We start from the raw sequence: 21,662 nt of genomic DNA on the forward strand, positions 1-21,662 counted from the left end.
TTTTTTTATTAGCATCTTAATCATCATCTGGAAAGAGAATATTGTAATATTCTTGAGTAATATCATTAAATGTAGCTCTGATAAAGTACAGTCCCTACTGTGTATCATAAAGCAGGTATAAGATATTTTACATTCATATAGGTATGATACAGTACTGTCCTACATCAATAATACTAGAATCAGCTTTGGTTTGAAATTTACTTTGTCTGCAGATAAGATTACTACCCCTGTTTTTTTCTGGGCTCCTGTCACATAGAGAATTGTTTTCTATCTTTTCACTTTCAGTCTATGGGCTTCTTTTTGTCCTAGATGTGTTTCTTGTATACAACATATTGTTAGATTTTGCTTCTTATTCCATTTTGCCAGTCTGTTTCTCTTGATTGGTGAGTTGAGGCCATTTTCATTGCTGGTTATAACTGATATGTACTGACTTATTATTGACATGTTATTGGCCTCTTGCTGACGTTTTACTTTTTCACCTCCTTTTAATTTCTTGCCTTGCCTATTTGATTTGTTCTGTTGGGCCTCATGGTGTTGTTGCCTTCATTGTCTTTTTCTAGGATCTTGTTTAGAATTACTTGTAGTGCTGCTTTGGTATTCATGTAGTTTCTCAGGTGTTCTTTGTCGTGGAAGTGTCTTATTTCCCCATCCATTTTGAAAGAGAGTTTTACAGGATACATCAGTCTAAGTTGGAGGTTTTTTTCTTTTAGGACTTGAAATACCTCCTCCAGACTCTCCTTGACCTGAAGGGTTGTGTTCAAAAGTCTGCTGTGATTCTGAAGGGCTTTCCTTTGCATGTGATTTGTTTCTTTTCTCTTACCGCTTGTAGTATTTTGTTCTTCTGTTGGGTTTTTGGGATCTTGATTATTATATGTCTAGGTGTAGATTTTTTGTTTTTATTGTAGCTAGTTGGGGTCCTATATGCCTCTGTTATCTGAATGTCAAATTCTTCCCCTCTGTTTGGGAAGTTTTCTGTCATTAATTCTGTGAACAGCTTCTTTAAGTCATTTGTATTTTCTCCTGCTACTTCATGTATTCCTATCAGTCTTATGTTATTTTTCTTTGCATCATCTAGGAGTTGTTGGATCGATTTCTCATGATCTCTTACTGTTTTTAAGAGACCTCTCTTTTCATGGTCACTGACTGCAATCTTATCTTCTATATCTGAGAGTCTATCTTCGCATTCTTTTATTCTGTTACGTACACTTTCTATGGAGTGTATAATCTCCTGGATATCTGTTTGCATCTGTTTTATGGATTCCATTTCTTTCCTATGTTGGGTGTTTATTTTTTCCATTTCTTTCTTATGCTGGGCCTTCATGGCTTCTATCATGGTCCTGAGCTCATCTATTTTTTTGTCAGTTTCTGCTCTAGAGTCTCGAATCACGACTTCCATTTTGCTCACTATCTCTATGGTTATCTGGGAAATTATTTCTGTTTTGAATTTTTCTAGAGCCTGATTGATCTGTTTTGTTACTTCCTGTGCTTTGAGTTCATGGTGTCCTGGTGGTTCACTATTGGCCTTTTCATCCTCATTTGCCCTACTGTTTGCCATTGGTGAACTGGAAGTCTGTCCTCGTGTCTTCCTTAAGTGTTTTCTCATTTTTATTTTTGTTGTTGAACTGTCCTTGGTTTAATCTCTGGGTTATCACCCAAATCTTCCTGGTATATTTGCGCCCTAGCTTCTGTGTCTCTAACAGCCCACAGACATTCTCATCTTTATAACATCAGAGAAACAGCTCATCAAATCAACCTCAATGCTTTATCCCAACGGATTCAATCAGCAACACATTATGATCAAGCACAACTTAGACACTGACCACCTGTGGTAGTCACTAGTCTATCACCCTTAAATCATTTGAATTAAGTTGAAATCAAGAAGCAGTCCAGAACATGTCTGCAATGAACAAAATTTCAATATATTGTATTTACCATTTAATGGCTCAGATAGAGTGAGGATGCAAGTCCCCTGGTCTAAGCTGATGGCTGAACCCCATGATGCTGACTGACCTCAGGCTGCAAGGCCCAGATTGAGTTCCCCAACCTTTGGAATGGTTGAACTCCACAATGTTCTATTGCAGGTTTCCCACGTCCTTTCTTTAAAGATGTTCAAAGTTGGGAACTCAGAAAAATACCCTTGATAACCACCTCTGCCTCTGCAGAGTAGGTCCAAAGACTGGCACAGTCAGGAGTCTGGAGTGTGTGTGGGGGTCACTTATGGGGGTTCAGGGGTGCCCGCGTGGCTGCCTTCCCGGTGCTTGAGCGATGGCGGCTGGGTCGGGAGCAGGCGTGGCTCCCCTTCCCATGGTGGATCGTGGTCCAGGCTACCTCCCGGCGCTTGAGTGATGGCGGCTCTGTGCTAGTCTTAACTGTGTATGATGAGGCATTCTTTGAGATGCAGTAAAGTAGTGAGGCAGTACAGAGGGAAAAAAATGTTTCCATACCCCTTGCCCATTCCATTGAAACACTTTCCCTTTTAAAATGGAAAACCTCTTCAAAAACCTCTTGCTCCACTGGCCCCAGATTTAATTTAGTAACTGTTTTTCAGTTTAAATTCTCTTCATAGGATCTGAATATGGACTCAGTCTAAACTAAACAGCCCATATGAAAAAGGAGCAATTCCTAGTTTTGTTAAACTCTTTGTCCACTGAACATTTGTGGTAGAAAGACACAATCTTAAAAGGTTTGTGTCACAATGAAATTGTTTTAGAAGAAAAGCTTTAATTGTTTAATTAGAGAAAGTGAACTCCGCTCTCCTGTCAGCTTTATACACAGAGACAAGGAAAGTAGGAAATGCCTAACAAGAAATCATTATGTTTTAATTATTCTGACTTTTTGTATTAACTTTAGTAAGAGGATTGACTTCACCGTGATTCATCTAAAACAAGATCAGGGAGCCAGCTAGGTCTGAGATTTCACCTTCCATGTTTACAGTCTTGTGGATGTGCTCTGGATCTATGAATGGCCTATAATCAGTACAGGAATATGCTAAGAACAGACTCTAGAGAGCCTGCAGGAGCACAAGGGGTGGGGGGAGAGGGGGAGGAAGAGGAAGGGGGGGGGGAGAGACACTGGTATTGACCATAGTACTGGCATTGTTGGTGGACCAGGTCACATGCTCCTGAAACTTGATTTTGTTTTGAGGGGGAGGAAGAGGAAGGGGGGTGGGAGAGACACTGGTATTGACCATAGTACTGGCATTGTTGGTGGACCAGGTCACATGCTCCTGAAACTTGATTTTGTTTGCCAGTAGACATGACACAACCCAGACTATATTATGGCTATAATCTTATCCAAAAGGTTTTAATTGTTCACTCTTATACATGTACAGCTATCCCTTTGAGCCTTGGCCATTGTATGTAGTAACCTTTGTCTTGGAGGTTTTCAATGGTCTTTAGAGTCACTACAGTTATTAAAGTTGAAACGACAGTGGGCTGTACTAAGTCGTCTCTCTCGGCTTCTGTCTGACCAGTGCTGACTGATAGCTGGTGCTGATGCCAGTGCTGGCTGGCTGGACACTGACCTACAAACACAGGCAGCTCTTGTACTGGTTATCATGGTGTCCTGGGGGCCTTTGTTGTAAGCACAGGAGCTCTGGCCATTTCTCCTGTGCCCTTGCTTCTTTCATGTTTGCACATTCTCATTTACTTCTCCCTTACACACTGGTGCTGTGTGAGCATAGTGGACAGGCTTGGAAGAAGTCACTTTTCCAGAATAGCTGTGTACTCACTTATCTTTGTACTGAGTTTGGAAGTGCCTTCATATGTATAACCCTCACTAGTTCTTGTGGCTTTTGTTTGTCTGAACTTTAAAAAAAAAATTGAAATATAGCATCATACAGAAAAGCATACAGATGGGGCTGGGAGCAGCGTTGCTCTCATATCTCCGGCAGCCTTTCCCGTCTTCTCCCTGTCCTTTTCCCTCTGTAGCCCAGGATGGCCATCTTCACAAGGTGTGGCTGGCTGGCTGCAGCCACGTGTGTCTATGTCTGGGAAAGTGGTGGGTGTCGACAGCGTGGTTCCTGGGTTGGGCTGGGGTGTGAGAGTAGCTGCCATCTCCACTCAGCTGGCCATACAGGGCGAGACAGGGTTCACGTGAAGACCAGAGACACTTCTCCAGTGTGCCAGATCTTCGTGACTGTCGGTCTTCTTTACTGTCAGCGTTCTTACTGTCCACAGTGGGAGGCAGGGAAGAATGCCCATTGCTGTATTTTTACTGTGGCATCAGAGTACCAGAAGGTGAGGGCTGTGGGCACTGTGGCTGGGAGCCATTGTGGGGGCCTTGCCGGCTTTGTGCCTGCCTGTGTGACGCCCAACCCTTCTTGTGGCTGCTCTGCCCCGCTTCTGATCCCACAGAGTTTGCAGATGAGCCTCACGCCCTGCCCTGTGAATGCTCTCCACTGTACACCTCTGCTCCTCCAGAGGAGGTCAGCTCCATCTGGTCAGCTCCATCCATTTGGATATTAAGAAAATTGTAGTCTGTTGTGCCCCATTTGTCCTCCCAAAACAAGCTCACTACAGCCACAGGGATGACTTCTGTGATCTATAAATTATAGGTTAGTAAAGCTGTTGAAACAAAAAATTGAAGCAGCTGTGAAACACAGCTGTTCTAGGGAGAAAATACAGAGAATCAGTTGCAAAAATATTTTTGACAGAATATGTGAGTGATCTAAGAGCCCAATGTGATTTTCCTTGCAGACCCAAAAATTGCAGTAGCTGGAAGTGCCATTGTCTTACGGGTGTGTACCCATGTTGCATAGCCCAGCGCTGCTGAAGGCATGCTGTGAACATGGCCACACCCTTCACCTGAAGCTGGAGAAACAGGGTTGAGCTAAACCATCTGGGTGAATTTTATTTGAATCAGATTCTTCGAGGATTGCTGTCTCTGAGATGCGTTTCTTTTTTAAAAACTTTTTAAATTGAGTTTATTGGTACAATCTAGGTATACAGTACTGTTACATTCATCATTGGGATTCTGTACCTTTACATAATAGGTCTTGATTCTCATTTTTTCCCCTTGTCCCTGCCCTCCCTTCACCCCCTCCTCCCCTCCCCATTTACAAACACTTTATTTCCATTTTTTCAGTTTCTCATATTTTTTTTCTCTCCCTTATTACCTTCCCCCACCATTCCCACTTTCCCTACACCTTTAGCCCTTTACTTCCTATTTCACATTATTAATTATGAGATGCATTTCTTAGCAGCTTCTATACAATTTTTCAAAGAATGTTTAGAAAAAGATTCCGTAGTATAATTGATTCCACAGGATCTGTATCTATCTATATAATGTGCATGCATATAATGGGAGTTTATATATTTACATTATGGTTTCAGATACTAAAATTAATCTATATCCATAGATAATATGTAAGTACTTCGTTACCTCTTACATTGGACTTTAGGAGTCTTCTCTTGGATTGGCACTTGTTTTTATAGTATCTGAGGAAGATCAAAATACCACTTAACAAGAACTGAAGTCTTTAGAATTTGTTCCTTATTATGTCTCTGAGATTGTGTAATTTTCCCCCTGGGTAATCAGGGATGTCAGTCTTGAGTGGAGGTTAACTATTGAGGGATCTTACCTTGAACACCAAGCACCTGCTGCATTAACCCCTTACTTCCTCCCTCCTCTTGAGCCAAAGGGGTATATATTTCCTTTTCCTTTGGATTTTGAGGTTTTCTTTTTAGGGGTTGTGAACCTTAGAAAATGTCAGTTGTTAGGGCCAGGGATATAGCTCAGTGGTTCCATGCTTGCCTGGCAAGCACCAGGTCCTGAGTTTGATCCCTGATACCACGAAAAAGAAAAAAAAAGAAATGTCACTTGTTAAACTCAGCATTTCCCCCAGTTTGTGTCTGACTTTTGTTATTGTTAAACTCGGTTGAGTGAGCAGAAGCTGCAGAGCTCTTATGTGTAGGTCTTGGCCAGAGTGTGGTATGGAGTGTAGGACAGCTATAGGGTGGGGTGTACCTTCTACTTGCTGCTGAGGGACTTCAACCTGGGGCTGCAGCTTTTGCCCATTCTGGCAGGAAAGAGGGCATTCTTGGTATCACACAGTTCTGCCTTCTCTGTAGCTGAGTTGGTTGGGCTTGAGAGGATGAATGGATTTCTGCTGACCTGGGGTTTTCTTGCCTCTTTCTGTTTGCTGTGTGATTCCTTGTTCAGCCTTTGTCACAGTCTTCTTTCTGTGTAATCTGCCGATGCGAGCACATCCCAGATGGAGTCTCCTTGCCTTCCAGGATAGCTTGCTGCCCTTGTCCCTGTGCTCCATGCTTCCTGTCCATGTTGGCCACCTGTCTCCCTCCCTCACTATCCATCTCCCAAGGGGTCCTGTGTGCGCACGCGTGCCTGTGCCCTCAGTGTGATGGGCAGGCTGAATGCCTGCTAGGCCAGTGGAGAGGCAGTGGCCAGGCTTTGCATGTGCTGTCAGAGAGGGTGTCAGCCCCTTTTTAGCCTTCTGCTTCTGAGTAATGGCACATGATAGATTTGGAGTCCCTTTTGCTGGTTGGAGGAAGATAGGCAGGTTCCAGCGGGTTAGTGTCCTTGGTGCTTCTGGATTCAAATTAGTAGATGGCCATTTAGTGACTTTGCCAGGCACTTTTACTTGGAAATGTAGTTAATTGGTTTAAATTGGGGTCTCTGTAAAATGGTATGTACGTGTGGAGGAGGAGATGCCATTTGAGAGACCATGTGTTGTGCGCATGTGGTAAGCAATGGATTTACTTTCTCTCTGCAGTGACCCCCTGCCTTGCCTCATTTCCTTGGCATGGGTAGTTGGTGGTGTTCTATTCTTCTGATAGTTGTGTTCTCTTCCTTGCCCTTGGTGAGAGTTACACTTTTAAAACTACAACTCCAACCTAGGCAGAGTCCTCGGGCAGACTCTCAACCTGTGTTTGACCTGAGTGCCAGGAGGTGAGGCTATGGGAGAGGGCAGGCATGGTGTTCTCCAGGGTGGTACCACTTGACTGCTGGCAGAGGGGAGCAGTGCTCACAGCCTCCAGCCCCTCCATTGTGTCCGCCAGCCTGGAGTAGAGGGAGAATAGTAGATCTGGGGACAGATCAAGTTAACAAGCTGTGTTGGGACCAGAATGGCTTCTTCCAGCTGTAGAAATGTTCATGTAGTCGATTGTCCCCAGTTCTGTATGAGTAGTAGCAGAAGAGTGTGCGTGTGTGTGTGTGCACGCGCGTCTATATAAGTTGGATCATAATCCTTTTTTTGGGGGTGGGGGGCTTTTTTTGTTTTTCGAGACTGTATCCCACCATGTAGTTCAGGCTGGCCTTGAACACACTATATAGTATAGCTCAGGTTGGCCTCAAACTCATAGTGGTCCTCCTGCCTCAGCCTCCTGAGTGCTGGGATCATAATCCTTTATTATTGACTTCTACTGTAAAGTTAGAGGTTTATTCTCTTAGATACTTTTATCCCTATGTGCATCAAAATTCACATTTTAAACATTTTAATTTATACACCTTTTAAAATAATATTAAAAAGAAGTGATTTTTTTCTGGTAAAATATACATAGTCAGGGTCACTATGCTAAGGGTGTGTTCAGAGCATGTCCTTATCGGCCCTCAGGGGCTGCAGCACAGCTGTACTCTCAGCAGCCTTTGTCTTACTCCAGATGGAATCACATATGAAAGAAGATTAGATCTCTTTCTTTGCCTGTCTGTCATTTTAGTTTCCACCTCTGATATCCTCTTTTTGTTTTTCCAGGGGGAACACCTATGCTTATAATTGTACCCTGTGTGAGTGGAGGAGACAGAATCTCTAGTTACTGATGTTGCTTCAGCACCACACCTGTAGCCTCCAGGGAGAAAGTATATGCACTCATGTCAACCGTCTTGGTGCATGGTGTCCCTGTTTGGGTCTCCCGGCATGTCACAGCAGTGGGCACACATGCTTGGCTTGTGCTCTCTCTTGTATTGATCGTCTGTCTACCCACATCCACTCAGGGTGCTGGACTTTGAAGTGGTGTAGCTCACAGGGCTGGCCCTGTCACTGGTAGTGGTAGGACTGTTTTAACTGCTTAGTTGAAAAAGCCAAGGATAATTATATAGTTCACTTTCCAGAAATCAGATTGCTAGGCATCCAAGTGGCTTTATGTGTTACCTAGTCTTGTCTTCCACCGATCCTGGGCAGGATCTGCCCTGATAGGGATTAGCTCCCCCTGGGTGTTAGTGTCCTCATTCTCCTCATAAGGAAACTGAGGCTCAGGAATTTTCTCATGTTTTTGACTCATCAAAAAGGAAGTATACATGGTGGAGCACATTTAGTGTAGCAGGTATGTACTATTAAGAGTATTGACATGAATAAGACTGAGTACCTGTGTTTAGTGAACTTTTTTCTTTGTAGTGATGGTAAACTAAGAATTGAGCTAGGCATAGTAGCATATACCTGTAATTCCAACACTTGAGAGGCTAAGGCAGGAGGATTGCTGGAAGATCAAGGCCAGCCTGAACTATATAACAAGCCCCCCACCCAACCCAAACAAACTAAGAACTATAGGGGATACCTGTAATCCTAGCATTTTGGGAGACCAAGGCAGGAGGATCACAAGTTCAAGCCCAGTCTGAGCAATTAAAGCACTTAGCAAGAGCCTTTGTGGATGTAGGTCAGCACAGATGTCCTGAGCTCAGACCCTAATACTGTAGAGGGGGAGCAGTGAGTGCTGTGGAAGGCACTGAGCTCCTGAACACATGCTCTCATTGCCTTTCTGGGTTCTTTTGGGGGCTGAGACTTGAGGCTGGCATGGCTGTGGCACCATTGGCGTGAGCTGTGGTATGGGGAAGGATGAATTTTTATGAAATTCTGTGCATCCAGCTGTATAGTATTTTCCTCAGATCACTTACTCCGAGGGCTAGAACTGAGCCTGTTGGTTTACTATGACCAGAACTCCCCTGGGGCTCTGTTAGGTTAACGTGTATGGCAGGTGCCATGCAGGTGGTGGCCTGTGGAGTCAGGTACCCCCCAGAGCTGGGCATATGCTGGGATTTCTCTAGGGCGTTTGCAGTTTCGGGTTCTGTGTTCTCTGGCTTTCTTCCTCTATATGATTGGGTATATTTCTAAGCAGTACTGGGAGGGAGAGACACATTATATGACTTTCTGGTTGGATGGAGAAAGAAGGTGATGAGGTTTATTGTTTGAAGGTCTCAGTACTAGTGCCAGGCAGTAGGAAGGAATGATTCACATGGATCTAAGGAGTGGCAAGAAGTGTTGGTGTGGGCCCCACATTCATGCCAGCTCACACCTTCCATGGGGACTGAGTGGAACATGCTGCTACAGAGTGGACTCGCACGCTTGAATTTGGTCACCTGGTGTTGCTAAGTGAAAGCCAGGACTCAGAACACTGCAGTGCTGCTTTTGGGGTTACTCAAGTCTGTGGAGCTCTGTCAGTGTCTCTTGAGTCATTTCTGTAGAGAGCAGCTTTGACTTTCAGATGAGGACATGGTCTGTTATGTGTGGTGGCCCCTAGAGGGCCTTCTGGGGGGCTCCTCTGGGCTTGTGGGACACAAGCCAGATGACCCTCAATCCAGATGGAAGCAGCCATTGGGAAGAAAGAGGGCCCCTCTCTGATATGCTGGTGACTTAAGAGGAAAGAAGTGTTTGGAAGTCACAATGGCATTGTGCACACATTTAAACTAAGGCCTGGTTCCCTGTTGCTGTCTTGACCCCTGTGGAAACTTGGTGTCCTCCAGGGAGTATGAGAGCCAGGCCAGAGCTGCAGCCACATCACTTTAACACCTTGGCCTTTGAAAGATTTGTCTTCCAAGGAGAGTTTTACTACTCTCCTTACTCCTGGTGATCAGATGAGGCCTCAGGACCTCACCAGCAGGTGGCCAGAAAACAGAGCTGTAACTGCCACTCAGGGGCTAGTCCGAGGCTGCTGAGTGTTTTTATTGGTTAAGCCTGTCTCCTGGGACTGCTTTGGTTGGACTCCTCCTCCCTCTTATGGCTGTGTGTTCTGACTTCTTTGCATGTATGGCAATTTTCAGTGAAAGCAGGTTTTGTGAGTTTTACCTTACTAGATGCTGGATTTTTTTATTCTTATATTCCTGACATTTGTTCTGGGATGCAGTTTATTACTGGGAACAGTTGGATCTTTAAAAAAACTTTTTTAGAACTAGATCAGCATTTAGTCCCTGTGACTAATTTGGCTCCTCTCTTAGGTCAGAACCTACTGGTGCTCCCCTGAAGTCCTGTGGATGTGTATTTCTGCTGTGGTTGATGGCGGCAGGCATTGTTTTCTGTCTCTGGAAGCGCTGGTCCCAATGCACAGTCAGGGTTGAGTCTTTCCCTGACCTCAGGTGGTATCCGCGTGGGCAGTGCTCTTGGCACCTGCTGCATCCTCAAGGAGGACCCTCAGGCCGCTGTGGCTCACGCTCCATCTCTGCAGCTGTCCCTCCTCTGTCCAGGGACAGAGGGAGGTGGACCATGGAAGTTGTCTGGAAGAAGCTCCTTGTGCACTCTTCAGGGGTTGACTCCTCTGTCCTAATAAACTGGTACTCGGTTTTTCCAAATTAGTAAAATGTAGGACATGTCAATAGTAGAAAATTAAAAACAAAGAGGAAAGAAAAAAGTCTGCAATTCAGCAATAATCTTTGGTAACATTCTTTTTTCTTGTTCTTGTACATTCATCAAAATATAATGTAGTTTTCAAAAGATAATGTGAGCTCTTATGTTGTCTGTGGCAAAATGTTGATTTCAAGAACATCCCCCTTACTTCCTTTCCCCTCCTCTTCCCACTTCTCCTTTAGCCATTTTCTTCCTATTTCACACTATCCTTTCTTTTGACCAAATCTTGTAAAGTTAATTTTGTTTGAACTCTATGCTGCGTAGTTCTCTTCATTTGTGTTTATCCAGATAGTTGTTGAATTTGAGTTGTGTAGCTTTGAATGTAAAAATTAAATGTGATTAATATGCTTCTTTTAACTTGATTTGTACTGAATAATATGCTTAGATGTAATGGATTTGCAAAGTAAAAAGTGATCTCATTTTTTTGTACCACCTTGTAGTCATATAAAGATGGAGGTTGACTAAAACAAACTTATAAACTGGCTTTAAGAAGTGGATATTCAAATTTATTTTTTATTTTTGTTTTTTCATTACTGGGGATTGAACCCAGGGCTCTCACACAGAGCTACATTTCTAGTTCTTTTTTTCTTTTGAGACAGGCTCTTAATAAGGCATTAAGTTGCCCAGTCCAGGTTTGAATTTGCTGCTAGCCTCTCCTAAAGGGCTGGACTTAAAAGGAGATATTTATAAAGTGTATATTTAGTTGTGCATTTTGGTGCAGAAATCTTTTAGAGATATCTTTATCTCATTTTATGAGCCATCCTGATTAGTAAAGATAAAGTGCAGAACTTCATTCTGTGAAGAAGGTGAGTCAGGTGGAAAGACATTTTGCTCAGAACCTTCCAGGTCCTCTTGGGCTGCAGTTAGCTCACCTGCAGTTCACCTGTCTCTCTTCACAGGGTTCCTACTGGGAATGGAACAAGAAAGGATTTAGATAAGAACAGTTTAAACAACATTGTAAGGAGACATTGGGAAACAAACAAAGTGCTGAAGATCATCCACACCCGTGTGCCCAGATGGTGAAGTGGGAGGCTTGTCATCTGACCATTCACACAGCCAGCGCTGCTGTGAACATTGCCACAATGCAGATGTTTGCCCTCCCCTCCTCTCACAGCCCACTAAAACCAGTCCCCTGGGCAGATCCCAAGGCAGACAATGACCTTGCTGTGAGAGTTTGCTAGCTGGTGAGCATCCAGAATGCTAATTGGCATCAGCTGCGTGAAACCCCGGGGGTGGAGGCTAGCAGCTGCCTCGCTATTGGAGAAAAGGAGGGGGAGCCTTCTCTTTCTTCCCTTTGGAAAGGGTTCTCCCAGCTCCCAGGCTAGCCCCTCTCCATTTGCATTCCACGAGCATGGCCCTGTGAAGGGCACAGTAGTTGGGGTGTGGAGGACACATGGCCTGTGTCAGCTTCATCCACACAGTTTTGTCAGCTCAGCTTTCATCTGTGGAATTGATGGTGATGTTTTTAAATTTCAGTTCTAGCCAACTCCAAGTCTGCCTGTTGTCATTTCTTCGGCTAAATGAGGTGTTTGTTTTGGTAGTGGTAAGGGTGGTATGCATGTATGAACTAAGTGTTGCAATGAGTCCACCAAACTTGTTTTTAACAGATGACTAAAAGGACTAGAATTCAGAAGTTAGTTCATTACTACTCTAAAGATAACATAAAAAACTGTATAATAAGTATTAGTCATTAATGGGGATTCTAGTTGTATTTGCCTAGAAATCATTGGCAGATTTTTTATTTGGGATGCTTTTTCTCCAAGGGAAGGCATTCACAGTTAGACAGTAAAGGACAGTTAGTGGTGCTAAGTACCTTTAGAAGATGTGTAACAGTCATCTGTTTTAAAATCAGAAATCAAGAAGAAATGTTCAAAGTATCTATAAACTTCATCTTAAATTTTTTGAGAGAAGAATTACATTTTCCATTAGTATTTTTTGGGGGGTGTAGTTTTAAATGCTTGAGGATTTGACTCTTTACTTCCTGGGAAATATTTTGGCAAGTGACCTTGAGCTAAACACTGTATTCCTAGATGATATTCAGATGCTTCAGTCATATTAGAAAAGCTGTGGTCAGACTTGATTGTCTGTAAGCTGCTACGTTTCACTGATTTTAAGATATAGCCAGGTCTGAAGATGGTACAGTGTGAGTCTTGGAGTGAATGTTGTCCCATGGCTTCTTTACGTAAGGTAATAGTGTCTTTATCCAAAGGCACTTTAGAGCCAGTGAAATGGAGTGCACAATGATCATCTGCCGACCATATTTATCAGTGTGCATAGTTCATGCTTTTCATATCAGAAGGCGTACAGAGTGTAAGCCTTCAGAAACCTCAGAATGTGTACTTGAATTTTAATTGATGAGCTGTGAAAACAGTGCTTATAGAAGCTCTTGACTCTCCCTAGAATGGTGAAGTTAGGTCCTAGAAGACATTGATTAAAGAAAAACATACATCAGAACTTGTCAGAATGTGTCCTGATCCTGAAGGATTGTTCAGGATGCTTCCAAGAGAGTCTCCAGAAGCACTGACTTTTTGCTCCACCACCCTGTTAGTGGAGCAGGATGGGAACAGTGACCCGGGGACTAGTTTAGCTGAAAGGGGAAATGGAGGGATGCAAGTAAAAAAGGACTGCTGACTTTCCTCATCTGTGTGACCATCTGTTTCTTTCATTCCCCTCACCCTGTCTCTCAACCTGCTTCTTCTCCTCAGTAGACCTTGTTTTATAATCAGGAGGCTAGGGAAAGAGCCGCATTTGGAAGGTACTGATCAGTGAGGTATTATCCTGAGGGGGCTCCCCTGAACGCAGCTTCTTCCTGGGTGGGGCTGTACTGTGGTCAGTCATGTGCTTAGCATACCTTTGCTAAGTTATGGGAATCAGACTATTTGCATTGACAGTATTTTCTAGAACATTCTTTCCTAGTAAGTAGTAGCTGAAGTAGTATCATCAGTTAACTTTTTGGGCCCCATTTGAGCACATTGTGGCCCAGAGAAGAGGGATGAATGGCCTGAGGTCACAGCTGGGTCACAGGTGGGCATTGGCCTGTGGCCTCCTCTTCCCTATTCCCTTGCTGTTCCTCTCACGTAGACTGTCATCACTTTCCATAGAATGAGGCCGTGAGGATGGAGTGAATGTAGATCCATATGTTTCTCCTGCACAGGGAATTTTCTATTCTTTTCTAATTATATATATTTGTGTGTATGGAGAAAAATGAAGTCTGGCATATCATTTAAAAACTGTGTTTTCTTCTTTTCTTCTTAAGGATGAAGAGGAAGAAATCAAGCTGGAGATAAATATGCTGAAGAAGTATTCTCATCATAGAAATATTGCAACATACTATGGTGCTTTCATTAAAAAGAGCCCTCCAGGACATGATGACCAGCTCTGGGTAGGTGGTGTTCCTGCGTTTGCTGGCTTTCTTCCACTGTGGTTGCGTTCATAAGCACATTGACCACCGTGCATGGGGCAGGAGAGAAGAGACAAAGGGCAGTGACTGGAAGATTCCAAAGGCTTTCTTAGCCACTCTTTGTTGTTGAAGATACTCTGTTTATTGTGAGGTTGATTTCACATTGCAAGCAAAAAGTGAGCTTCGTGTTTCAGAAATAAAATGGCACCTTTTATAAGGAATGTGATCAAAAGCAAAGAAAATAAGAGCTTGATAGTAATGAAGTAAAAACTTTATCGGAGCCACATAATATGAAAGCTCAGTAAATTTCAGCCTTTTTTACAAAATCATCTGAAGTGAGAGACAAAGTGTTGTCATTCACTTGTTAATAATAATGATTCTAGTTTATCAAAAACAGGACATTTCAGGGAAATTTCCTGAATTGAACTTGGCACCTTGTCTCTTTTGAACCCGTTTGTATTCAGGGTGATGCTCACGAGAGACTGGCAGATCTGTGGCTGTCCTGCTAGACAGGCTCAAGGCATTGCACCTATAAGACTGAGAGATAGAGTGACATTTTTCCTAATGATGTTTTTAAAACTCCATTATGGAAAAGATTGTGAAGTTAAGAAAATAGAAGGGAGAATTATCCTTATTTCCATTGCCTGAATCCAGTTAGTGTTAAAATTATAAAACAACTCAATTCAGTTCATTTTCTAGGTACTTTACATATACAGTTGTGATTGTATTTTGCAGTTCTTAAAAAATGACATAACTGCTTAAAACCACTTTCCCCTTTTGAATTAAACCCAGTTAATACCAAATAGTTTGAAAGATGGGCCATCTTCAAGGCAGGCCGGGAAAGGCTGTCGGGAGTATGCATTCAGATTTCTGGTCATTGGGCAGTCCTGAAGGATAGTGGCTCTCTGTGCCCAAGCACTCAAGGGAGGAGGAGCGAGAGGGCAGTGAAAGTCACCATACAGGCCTGCCATGGAATGCTGGGCTCTCAGCTCCCGGACCATGTGTGCCGGCCATAGGTGCTCACGGGTTTGCCTGCCGGGGTTCAGAACATATGGCTGGGTGGTACTTCCTGCTTCTCTCATGTGTAATTGCCATGTGTCCTATGTATCCTGTAGCTTGTCATGGAGTTCTGTGGGGCAGGGTCCATCACAGACCTTGTGAAGAACACCAAAGGGAACACGCTCAAGGAGGACTGGATCGCCTACATCTCCAGAGAGATCCTGAGGGTGAGGAAAGCAAGGCCCACAGCCTTGCCCTGGTCTCAGGCCCCAAGTCTGCCTATGTGTTAGTTATTCGATACCAGATCATTCTGTTCTATATGCTAGGGCTCTGTGTAACAAGTGAGCTTTGGTTGTTTTAAGCTACATCATGATTCAGTCTGGCAGGTCTCTAAAGAAGGTAGACTTAAAAATGTAGTCAGTCCTGTGTATCTGTGGGTCAGAAGTATGGGGGAAAGAATTGCTCCTGTACTGATGTGTGGACCTTTTTCTTGTCATTATTCTCCAAACAACATAGCATAACAACTGTTTATATGCCATTCACATCATGTTAGGTGTTACGAGTAGTCTAGAAATTATTGAAAGTATAGGGACGTACAGGTAATATGCAAGCCTTGTACCATTTTATGGGGAAGAACTCGAACAACCTTGGATTCTGCTCTACAGAGGACATTCAGAGAATCCTGGAACCAATCCCTTGGATATCTAGGGACAACTGTAGTGTTTGTATTTCCCTGAATTTGGTTTCTAGGCCATCATGAAATATCCAGCACCAACTTTGCTTTGGAGTTTAAAGGGAGACCAGGGTGAAGGGAAAGAGAAAGATCTCAGATAGTTACCTTTCTAAGAATAAACTGTGTACATGCTTACTTACAAAGCACTGCTTAGGGTGCCCTGGTTTTCTGATTCCTCTTGTGGACTTTGGCATTACCTGTTAGAATCTGTTGAAGGTACTTCAGAAGAACTGTTCTAATGTTTAGTATCATTGACAGCCAGTTGCAGAGCTGCCTAATGATCTTAGAGCAAGTTTCTAAACTGCTGTTTTAGTTGCCATTAGATGGTTGCTTTGAGTAGCAAAGCCATCCTGACAGCCTGAGGGATGTCTCTGATTTTGTATTTGCTTTTTCTTTTTTTATCTTTCTTTTTCTTTTCTTTTTGGTTTTTTGAGACAGGATCTTGCTATGTAGTCCAGGCTGGCCTTGAACTCACTATTTGGTTCGGGCTTGCTTCAAATTCATGGTGCTCTTCCTGCCTCAGCCTCCCGAGTGCTGGGATTACAGGTGTGTGCCACCACACCAGCCCCTAGGATTTTGTATTTGAAAATTATGTGTGAACTACTAGTGGCCTCCCTTCCACCACCAGTTTTTCTTTCTACCCCATCCTTAAATTACAATTTAAATTACTTGATTATATTTTATTTACTCTATTTTTAAAATATGATTTGGGTGCCAGGGGATTTAGTTCAGTGGTTCTACCACCTCCCTTGCAAGTGCAAGGTCCCAAGTTTGATCTATGGTACCAAAAAAAGAAAAATATATATGACTTAGGGAGTTAAGCTGGAATCAATTTTGCTTTTCCTACAAGTACACTAGAAGTCGTAAGTAATATTTATAACATCTTATTTTTTTGTTACAGGTAAAGCTACCCATATTTTATATTTAAGATTCATAGAGGACTGCAGGCTTAAAAAACTGCCATCTAGAATTTCTAGAGAAATGCTTTATTTCTTTTTATTTAAATATCGTACAGTGCCCTTCCTTTGTAAGATGCGAGGCAGGGAGCAGAGCGGTGGAAGCACCTCTGTTTACCATCTCAGCGCAGGGTGATTGTAGGAACCAGAGTCCGAGAGGGAGAGCCTGCCTGTCCTGTCTGCACTGCCTGCTCTAAAGGGATTGTGGAAGTAACAGGCAGGACAGCATGAGGTTAGCAGGTTGATCGGCCGTGAGGCTTAGCTGTCCTGTGTCTGATTCCGGCCCTTGTTTTTTCTACACCCTGTGTGGATCAGCTCTCAGGACTCATTTCCTGGCCTGTGTTACAGATCCCAACTCGATCTAGGAAATTATAGTTGTTAGGAGGAAAAGAGAGTAGAGTATGTGAATCGTGTAATGTGTTGTCGTGTAATATGTTGTGTTTGCACACAGCTAGCTCTCAGGTTTTTACACACATCCGCATACCTTTTTTGTGTAGAATTCCAACATAAGATTTCATAACTGCATGTTAGCTTTAGCACAGCGTCCTCAGGGTCAAGTGTGCTGCTGCCTGCTGAGGCATGTGGCATGGCTTCATACACTCAAATGAGCATTGTCTGCCACCACATGTGCTAAGTGTGTTTAACCATCTATTGCCAGTCTCAGGCAGCATTGAACCAAAGTGTTGGTTGTTTGCAGCCCCTAACCAACTTGAATGTGGCAGGCAGAGGGACAGCATATGGCCTTTTGAGACACTGCAACTCTTGTTACCTCAGTGGGCATCTACAACAACAGCTACAACTGTTTCATGCACAGTGGGAGTTTTTCCAGGGTTAGGTTTTTTTTGGTCAGGGATTGAGCTCAGGACCTTGCACTTTTGAGGCAGGCAGTGGCACCCCTGAGCTAAATCCTCGGCCCACTTCCAGGGACTTGGTTTAAATGAACAAAAGCTAGCAGATGTGTGTCTTAGGGAGATTGAGGGTGTCATCTGCTGGTGTGTGTGTGTGTGCCATAGCAGTGACCATGAGTCAGTTTTGTAGAGATAGCAGCTGTGAGCGGAGGTGTGAGGCAGTAAGAGCGGGGAAGGTGTGAGTATGCAGGTTGCAGAGATCAGTGGAAGGACTCCCCGGAGCCAGCCTGCTGAGGTCTCAGGACCATCAGACTCAACCAGCAAAAGCAGCATGTTCCTCCCAGCCTGATGCCCCATCCCATGGTGTGTAGCTGTTTCCTCATTTTGGTGGAAACGAGTATTTCATACTGAGTGTGGGAACTTGGGGCTTTCCATAACCAGTATTGAGGGTCAACATTTAACCCTCTGTGTCCTCAGATGAGACAGTTACAGGTCATGTGTCCTGCTTGCCCTGGGATGGGTGCTTACAAGCATGCACACTGGGCCCCTCTGCTGAGGGGGAGCAATCGTGACCTGTGCTGTGGCAGGGGAGTGGCTGTTCACTCCCAGGCAGTGTATGCAGGAGAAGGGCTCCTGTTCTGGGTAATCCTAGCTCAGGTTAGCATTGCTGCAGCACTGGGAGACAGTGTCTGCAGCTCTCTGCACAGAAGCAGCTGTCCCTAAGCACGGTGGATAGGGAAACAGGCATGGTTTCATGCATCTGCTGCTAGCAGCAGACAAGAGCACCAAAGCCTTGTCAGTGTGAGAAGATAGGTGTGCTTTACTCAGTTGCTAAGATGACCCTGTGAGAGTATAAGAAGGAAGTTTGTACAAGCTGGAAGACAGAAATGAACAGAAATAATGGAAGCAGGAATCTGTGAGAGTTAGGGAAGCTTCATTTTCCTTTCTACTTTGGCTGGTGGATGTCACACTGTGTCAAACACAGGTGGCAATTGGGTATCCATGTGTGTGGCTTTTCCCAGTCAGTGCCGTGTTTACCGCACTGCACATCCCAAGGAAGAGTAAATAACCATCCAATAGGCTCTGTTCACAGCAGACTAGTAAATGAATGAAAAAGTGTTTACAGTAGTTGCTGTATTTTATTCATACCCTACAAAGTAATGATAATACAGTGAGGCTATGCAGAAAAATAAGGGAAAAGTCAAATGAACACCCTGTCACCCGTCCTTTTAGGATCGAGATATTTCAGAGTAAAGAGGTTGCTGTGTCTCAGGGAGATGAGTTACACATTTGGCTTCTCTGGTGAAGCACAGAACAGTGAGTAAGTTCTGAGATAACGCACCACAGTCTTGTAGGTAGATTGGAATGCAGCGAGTGTGTTTGTATCCTACCACCTCGTAAGAGTGCTCTTGGGCCTCTCTCCAGATTCAGGGTCATCAGAAAGTGCTAGATGCCCAGCAGGGCCTGTTTTCTTGGAAAAGAAAGACGTTTTACTGCAGTGCAAGGCTTTTCAGATGGCAGAGTCACTTTACACTTGGGGTGAAGGTGGGATTGACCAGCACATATTACTTCGTTGCCATGTGATGGGAAGACAGCACTGACAGCCAGCCTTAAAACCCTCTCTAGCCCTCTGCTGACCTCCATGGATGGGTCTGGTTCACATACAGCACAGCGTCACCCACTGAAAGATACATGCTTGGCGTGGGAAACGGTCCACCCTGTATACAAATAGCACAAATTATAGCCGAGGAATTGCAGCTGGAATCTACAGTGTGTCTTAAAGGCACAGTATGGAGCGTTGTGTTGTCCCAGCTGGGAGTTAACTCTCTGGTTGGGTGGTAGGGTCAGGGCTCTCTGTGTGGGAGCATGAGTGATGTCTTCCTTTGAATTCACCAAGGGTGAATCCTGTGTCCCAAACAGGAGTTGCCAGAAGTGCTTGGCCCACATTTGTACATTGTAAGAGATTCATCCCTGGCTGCTTTCTTACGGGACTACAGAGTAAGGCTCACATGTATCTCTCCTCAGGGGCTGGCACATCTTCACATTCATCACGTCATTCACCGGGACATCAAGGGCCAGAACGTGTTGCTGACAGAAAATGCAGAGGTGAAACTTGGTATGTGCCTGTGACCTGACACACTCTGTGTGTGCATTTAGCCGAAAGTCCACGCTGTGCCTGTGTTCCCTGTTTCTTTGCTGGAGAGTGTGGGAATCAGGCTGCAGCTCTCCCCCATGCTCTCTCCTCTGCTGCTTCCTCTGTATGGTAGCCAGGCTGATGTTTAAATGCAACCATGTTACTCTCCCACTTAAAGACTCTTAGTGGCTTTCTATTTTATTTTGGACAAAATCCACATTTCTTAACCTGGCCCATAAAATGTACTAGGAACTGACCCCTGCTACTTTCCCACCTAATTTTGTGACCCTCTTCTGTTTTCTTCCTCTGCCCCTACTGAGGTTGGGGGCAGAGGCTTGCCCCAGGACCTTTGCATACACTGTCGTGACCCCTCTCCCACCATTGGGGGGCACTTGATCTCAGTTTTGAACTTGCAGGTTTTTCCTCATCTGCAGAGGTTTTCTCTGACCCTCTGATCTGTCTTGGACTCTGTTTCTTTTTTCTTCCAGTACTGCTTACAGTTTATAATTTATGACTATTTTCTTACATTTCTGTCTCATTTGCCAGAATGAATGTAAGTTATGGGAATGAAGCGGCTGCACTGAGAGTGTTCTTAGGCAGCACCTCTAACATCTCCTTGCATGTAGTAAATGTTAGATAAACTTCTGCATGAGTAGATACAGATCCTGGTCTTCCTAGAGATGATTTTACAGTGATGTCTAACCTGTTTCCTTTGGATGTATCTGAACTTGTTTCTATTTTATTCTTATATAGTGTGGTCTCCCAAGGTTTCCAACAGTATTAGCTGTAATTTTTCTTCCACTAATGCATCATTTTAAAAAACACCTTTTTAGGCTTACAAGAATCCAGTCTACCTACCTTTGTTTGAAATGAGGCAGGGAAGTTGTACGTCTTTCTTGTGCTGGGGCTTCTTGGGCATTAGGAGGACTGATAACTTGGAGAGCTGTGTGTCTCTCTCCTGCCCTTGCGTGTGGTGCCAGGCTGTGGTGGTCGCTCTGTGATCAGCTGCCAGGAAGAGGTCTGTGCTGACTCTTCAGCCTGGGGCTTCCTTGAGCAGCAGGAGCAGGAGCTGTCAGTAACATTGCCCACTGCTGTGCACTGCTTCCTGCCCATGCTGTGTGCGCAGAAGTGCACTCTGACCTTGCGCTTGAGCTGGTTCTGCTGCTCTGCATTCCTGCCGGGGCCGTGGCAATGTATGTGGCCTGGCCTGATGTTGGCCAGGACTCAAGGGCAGGTGTTGTCCAGAGAGGGGGTCTTCTGCTGCCCTTCCAGGGTCTTTCCTGTAGACCACCGTCACCCTTGAGGTGGGTGGGAGATAGAAGTGACCCTTAGTAACCTAGGTGCCAAATGCTTTGGGAGGTGTTCTTTTTGTGTTTTTGGTGCTCTTTCTTTAGTGCAGCAATACTGTGTTCTTTCTCAGAAACCCCAGTGCTGCTTCAGAAGCCATGTCAGGGGGCTCGGGTCTGTTCCCCTGAACTTGCACATGGTTGAGGCAGGCCTGTTCTCTGAAGGCACCGAAGAGCACCACCCTGTAGAAGGCCCTGTGCTGGTCACTGGTTGCCAGGCTATGCTCCTAGGAGAATCCAGACTGGCAGAGGGACTGGCAGGCTCAGTGGCTGTGCTCAGGAGCGGGCTCTTTTTCATGCGTTGCCTGCTGTGCAGCTTGCTCATTCACAAGGCATCGCCCTCTCACTGTGCCCCAAGGATGCCTCCCCCTCACATTGCCCCTGCATTTTGCGTGTTTACTGACTGTGTACCCTGTTCCTCTCTGTCATCCTCTCGCAGTGGACTTTGGGGTGAGTGCTCAGCTGGACAGGACAGTCGGGCGGAGAAACACTTTCATCGGCACCCCCTACTGGATGGCACCTGAGGTCATTGCCTGCGATGAGAACCCAGATGCTACCTATGACTACAGAGTAAGGGATGGTGTCTGCTGGGTCCTTGCTGGGGTGCTGTGCCTTGCTTAGGAGCTGCTTTTCAGTGATAAAGATGGAGGCCTTGCTGTGGGTGCACATTGTCCAG

At 44.5% G+C, this 21,662-nt stretch overlaps 1 protein-coding gene across 8 annotated transcripts in view; it reads left to right on the forward strand.

Moving 5' to 3' along the window:
- The window catches only part of Map4k4 (mitogen-activated protein kinase kinase kinase kinase 4), a 157,350-nt gene that overhangs the window by 81,524 nt on the left and 54,164 nt on the right, over window positions 1-21,662 (forward strand). For all 8 annotated transcript variants that reach the window (XM_019209429.2, XM_019209427.2, XM_019209426.2 and 5 more), the window contains exons 3-6: window positions 13,827-13,952; window positions 15,086-15,196; window positions 19,532-19,622; window positions 21,426-21,556. In XM_019209429.2, coding sequence (XP_019064974.1) covers window positions 13,827-13,952; window positions 15,086-15,196; window positions 19,532-19,622; window positions 21,426-21,556 — 459 coding nt within the window. The remainder of the gene's footprint in view (window positions 1-13,826; window positions 13,953-15,085; window positions 15,197-19,531; window positions 19,623-21,425; window positions 21,557-21,662) is intronic.

This window comes from Fukomys damarensis, unplaced genomic scaffold, assembly GCF_012274545.1.
Source record: "Fukomys damarensis isolate Sample0158 unplaced genomic scaffold, DMR_v1.0_HiC HiC_scaffold_9, whole genome shotgun sequence".
Classification (NCBI taxonomy): domain Eukaryota; kingdom Metazoa; phylum Chordata; class Mammalia; order Rodentia; family Bathyergidae; genus Fukomys; species Fukomys damarensis.